This window comes from Salmo trutta, chromosome 36 (genome assembly GCF_901001165.1).
Source record: "Salmo trutta chromosome 36, fSalTru1.1, whole genome shotgun sequence".
Lineage (NCBI taxonomy): Eukaryota > Metazoa > Chordata > Actinopteri > Salmoniformes > Salmonidae > Salmo > Salmo trutta.
Genome location: NC_042992.1, coordinates 41175669 through 41181668, shown reverse-complemented (window position 1 = coordinate 41181668; position 6000 = coordinate 41175669). Strand labels below are relative to the sequence as shown.

General features: G+C 39.7%; 1 protein-coding gene across 1 annotated transcript in view; it reads right to left on the bottom strand.

The window, feature by feature from the left end:
- Positions 1-390: 390 nt before the first annotated feature.
- Positions 391-6000, bottom strand: part of LOC115176114 (nuclear factor of activated T-cells, cytoplasmic 1-like) — a 40841-nt gene continuing 35231 nt past the window's right edge. Inside the window, exon 6 of the mRNA XM_029735940.1 lies at positions 391-529. Coding sequence (XP_029591800.1) covers positions 513-529 — 17 coding nt within the window. The 3' untranslated portion in view covers positions 391-512. The remainder of the gene's footprint in view (positions 530-6000) is intronic.

The window sequence follows — 6000 nt, the reverse complement described above, 5'->3', positions numbered from 1 at the left end:
TTGCTGCTGCAGAAGCTTCATACTGTACCTCACTGAGATCTACAACTTGAAATAAATTACTGCGTTCTCAAAAACACACAAAAAACTGTTTTACTCAATATACTGCATAGTGCTTTGCTCCTTCAAACATGACTTCACAGACCACACTGCTTGTTTCATGAAGAGACTCTAGAGTCTAACCCTTTAAGAGATACTGACCAGGCCCAATGTCACCTCTCTCTCCCCTCTCTGACTCTCACGAGAGGCTGAGGACAATGCTGCACTTTCAGATGGGACAGAGACTGAGCCACATCAGTGCCCACATACAGGGCTGGGACCACAGTTAAATCAGAACTTTGAATAGAGAGACACAGAGAGAGAGAGAGACAGAGACAGAGACAATGAAAGAGAGTTTACCATTGGCAGGCACATAGGCGAATCCCTGGTACTGGCTCCTTTTCCTCTTGCCATTGCACACATAGAAGTTCACCTGAACAGGATTGGATATCCTCTGGTTCCGATAAGGAGGGATTTCAATGAGAAGAGATGTCTGCAATGCAAAGTCAAAGGCAATGCCATCCATAGTGAGACACAACCGAGACCCATATACATGCACAGAGATGCAACACATATATTCAGACACACAAAAATGATCAAATATTTAAAAATATGTATTTTGCGAACCAAGGACACATCTAAGATGTGTCACAGGATAGCCATCAGGTATCTGTCTTTAAATTATGCTTTTATTTGTGTTGGCACAACAGCCACTTTATTCTGCACTGTCATGTTATATCCCATTCATGGAGTGCATGTGATACTCCAGTCCAGATGGGGAATACAGTGGCAGCCCGTACGTGAGGTAAGCTTATACAGTAAACCACGGTTGTTTTTATGGTGAGTAACTATAAATTCATCCAGGGAGTATCCAGATGTTTCATTTCCCCCAGCACTGCTCCCTGCTGTCTACGAAGTGAATGCAGGCCAGAACTGAACGTGTGTGATTGGGTTCAGCTCAGTCTGTGACCAGACAACAGTGCTACGCTGCATGGAGTTTTACAGACCTGGGTTCAAATACTATTTGGAATCATTAAAATACTTTTAGTGTTTGCTTTAACCTGCCTGGAGTGCCTAATGGGTGGGACTGGTGCTGGTGCAGTTTTGAGACTATTTTATTGGATCCATTGCACCAGGAAAGCTCAGTCAAGCCCAGCTCAAGTATTTGAAATGAATTTGAATACAATTTGAACCCATGTCTGGAGTTTAACTCAATATATTGCAGACTGATGGAGGTGCTGAGCAGTAGCCAGACAAAGTTATTTATCTTGGCATTAGGCTTTGGAGGAAGGCTGGCCCTGACAGGTTCAGGTGAGGCCTGACGCACTTTAAATCAGTACAGCCGTAAACTAAAGTGAAACCAGATGAAGCACTTCTGTTGCATAGCATGCTCCGGCTTCACTCCGCTCTAGCCTGGTCCACCCTGATAATACATCAGAGGATTAGTTAATGAAAAAGGGTCAAAATAGAGTTTACTGTTTAAACTTTCAGTCATGAACTGTGTCTGGGATGCTAGGGACCGTGGACAACATTTATTTTATAGTGAGGGGGGAAAACAATAAGAAAGTTAGCAGGGAGGTAGGTATTGAGAGAAACAAAAACATACACATTAATTCATAATTTTTTCATTCTCATTCCTACCAGATTGCTATTGCGCTACTTTTCTGTTTGTCAAAAAACTTTTGAGTTAAATCGGCAATGACATGTCCAATTGCACACCTTATACCTAATTTGAGTAACTCCCGTCACAAAATAAAATTGTCTATATGACTAACCCTAGACTAAACAGTGACATAGCCGAGATGGAGAAGTTAAAATAGGCCTGATCATACAATTATTCACAAGTAACACATCTAAATTATGGTTTATTCTCCTCTTTGAGTCTTCCCTTAGGGGAAGGCAGGACATTGACTGATGCGGTGACGTGTTTAAAATTCCTCAGTGCTGAATGTGCCATTTCGATGCTTTGTAGCACAATACGCAGAGGTTAAACCTGGCCAAGGGTCTGTCGGTGTTTAGAATGGGACTGATCCAGCAGTCTGGGCTGTAAAGAAAGACCCTTGTTTATTTGAGATTCCCACAGATGTGTCCCAACAGCAATAGTGAGTGTGTGCCCTACTGAAGAAACTGCATAAACCAGCATAGGCTGGTGACAAGATTTCACTGTGTTTTCGCTGGTGACCAGCCTTCATTATGTTTTCGCTGGTGACCAGCCTTCACCTGCAAAACCAGCATGAAGTCACATAACTATAATTTTTTCCTTTATTTAACGCAGTCACCATTTTCAGAAGGGAGCCCTGCCCATACAATTCACAAGATAACATCAAATCTAAATCAGATATAGTGCAAAAACAAACTAACATACAGCACAACACTGGCTTGCAAAGTGATGGCTAATTCCTATTTGAATCAAGCCTGAGTGTAAATATTCAACAATTGGAACATTTATTCACCGACAATCTACAATGAGAATGATTATTCTTCTTCTGTGGGTATTATGGCGGACTACAACCCATAAGGGTGTATTGCCGCCACAAACTGGATAGGTTGAAAAAACAAAACAAGGTAAAAAGAAAATCCATACGTGATAGGGAAACTAACTTAATCTACCCAAATAAAAATAGTACATTGAAAAAACCAAACCAAAACTCACATTTCTTCCTTCTTTCAAATCTCCATTTCTCCCTTCTCAGGCTCTAGGGCCCGAGAGGGTGATACGGCTTGTGACAATATTCAATGTAACTCCTCCGCTGAGAAATCTTTCAGTGCCAGGAACCGCTGCGCCGCATCCACAATGATATCCATCTTCTTGGACCTTCTCTCCACCTTGGCAGTGCCATTAATCACTATAGCTATAAAGGCCACAAAGTCCACCTTCTTAACCTTTAAAATGTATCGGCTTCTCCCTTCTGCAAAGACTTGAAACATGATCAAAAGCTTTACAATGATCACACTGTATTGGTCTTAGGATAAATTCTCTGAATCTGTCATTTGTATACCCCAACTGCACTTGAGTAGGGAGAGACTCCATATCAAAAAACAAAAGAACAGATAGACTTCACTTCTTCATTCACCACACGATTCATCAATCAATCGCTCCAGGAATATTTTTCATTTCTTCAACATCCCACGAGACACCAGAAATAACTCCCTTGACGGGTGCTCTGTTTCAAAGAGACACACACAACACTTCAAACGTATCAAATCGGGTGAGACGCAACGAACGTTCCTTCTGATCCGCAGAAGCACAAAATGTCTAAACAAGCCCGCCTCTCGTGACCCTCACAGCCTTCACTTTACCCAGCACTCTCTCCACCAGTTTGGATATCTCAAATGGATTCTTCCAGATTGGTAATCCGATCAGCTGCTCCTCATTAAAAAAAATACTCCTACAAGATACGAAGGGACATTGTATGCTACTTTTCTCCGCTTTCCATACTTTTGGACAATATGCTAATTCTCCTTGATTCTACCACCATTAGATTCAGAATCTACTTTATCATCCTCTTCCACCATCTTTCTCCCCATGAGAACAACCGCCCTCAAATTCCTCTAGTGCGTTCAAAGAAACCACTGGCAAGTCGCAATCAGAATGATTGCCAGGGTTAGACAGATAAATGAATGAGGCCATCTAAACCATCTAAACTGGAACAACCATTTCAGTAATGGATGCAACTAACAGATTTGATTAGTTTAGAAAAATGTATGTTATCTATCTTTTTGTAGCATAAGATAAATTAATTGATTAATGAATCAATCAATGTACATGCCAAAACATAGATATTGACACAAACAATTCTAAAAATCAAACTTTAATAGAGCATGCTGAGAAATACGATAATTAATGGCCGTGGTTTTGCAGACCAGCTTGACCAGACCATTTTGAATAAACATGCATACAACATTTTTTACAAAAATAAAAGGTTCTTAAGGGGTTCTGGTCAGGGGTGAGGGTGATATGTGTAACAATTTTCTATTTGCATTTCAGTAAATGGTTCTATACTGCTTTGATGGTTGTGAAGAACCATCCTGTGCTTTCCCGCTCCTCTATGTTTTCCTTCTATACAATAAAATGCTACACTGTTAAAACATTCCTGTATTTTTTGGGTATACTACAGACTATTGGTTGCAGTGAAAGTATGGAAAACAACACATTACTGAATTTGTACAGCTGAATTCAGGTGTTATTTCTGCAAAAGGCAGTATGCTGCTGAATGCTGGTTACTTGAAACTATACCTCACTTAGGATTTGAATTCACAACCGCTTGGTTGCTAATGTCCTGAATGTCCTCCTACGCCACAGATTTAATGGTAAAAATACATTTCTACACTTTGCTAAAAGTTGGCCAGAATCAAGTCAATAATTGTCAGATTATCTGACAACACCAACATAAAAAATTGCAGTGCTCAGGGACACTTGATGTAATGCCTTTTTAATGTGGGCCTTGGTCATAATAACCAGCTGGGACTAGTAGGAGTGTATCGCTCTCCTTCTGCTCCCTCATGTGCGCGTAACAATTTATCTGAATTGCTATCTAAGTCTGGTAAATCTGAACTATTTATTATGGCCGATTTTAATATTGATTGGAGGAAGCCAGTGAACATGGCCGAAAATCTTTTTTTAGGCCCTATCCGGCATGCCGCTAGTGATACACTGAAAGATATTTGCTCTAAACTAAACCGGTCTCAGCCGAGCCAACACAGCTGAATCCTAAATATCCATCGAAATCTACCCTGACTGATCTTATGTTGACAAATACGTTGCTAGTGGGGTTTTTCCCACAGAATTTTAGTGACCACTGCCCAGTTGTCTGTGTCAGAGATGTGAAAATGCATAAATCTAAGCCTCATGTCTTCACTAAGAGGAACTTTAGTGAACAAGCTTTTTTACATGATCTTTATATTGATTATATCTCAGCTATCCCTGAATGTGATTTAGCTTTAAGATTTTTTGTAATGTCTTCAATACTGTTGTAGATAATCATGCCCCCTTCAAAACACATCGTTCCATCTCCAGGCTTCCATGTCTAGCCAAGATTCTCAAATCTTTGGTAAATAAGCAACTTTGCTTTTTTGTTATCTTCATTTTTTAAATAAATCAATCTGGGTTTAGGCCAGGGCACAGCATTATCACAGCAACCATATTGGTTGTTAATGATATTGTCAATGCTTTAGATGATAAAATGAATTGTGCTGCCTTGTTTGTGGACCTGTCAAAAGCGTTTGATACTGTTGATCATGCAATTTTATTGAACTAATTGTCCTCGATTGGCCTGGGCTCTTACATCTGCTCTTGTTTTCATGATTATCTTAGTAGATTAAAAGACATGAGCTGGAGCACACCCAGGTGCTGACTAACGGCGAATAAACTATCAAAATAAAGAAAGTTGCATACTCCATATATAAACTCCCAGCAATTTAATGGGTATTTACCAACGTTTCGGCATCACTGAGGAAGGCACAGTGATGCCGAAACGTTGGTAAATGCCCATTATATTACTGGGAGTTTATATATGTGTGCGACTTTCTTTATTTTGATAGTTCATGATTATCTTAGTGACAGAACTCAGGCCATCGTGATTGATGGGGTTAAGTCCGAATTTGTTTAAGTACATAAAGATGTTCCGCATGTGTCGATACTAAGACCTATTGGTCAATCTGTTAAAAAAAAAAAAATCAAATATATGTGGATGATACTATTATGTAAACAAGTGCTGACCTGGCTGGTTACAGTCCGATTTTGCAGTTGTGTAGGAAACCTTTACTGATTTAAAACTTGTGCTTAATACGGGCAAAACTAAATACATGTTGTTTTCAAGTTCTTGTAAGATTGTCTCAGATGGATTACATCTTCGCTCATTGGATGGTTCTGTAATCAAAACAAGTCTCTGCGTACAAATACCTTGGTATTTGGATTAATAGTGATTTATAGTTTAAAAAACATACAAATGAGCTTGTTAAGAA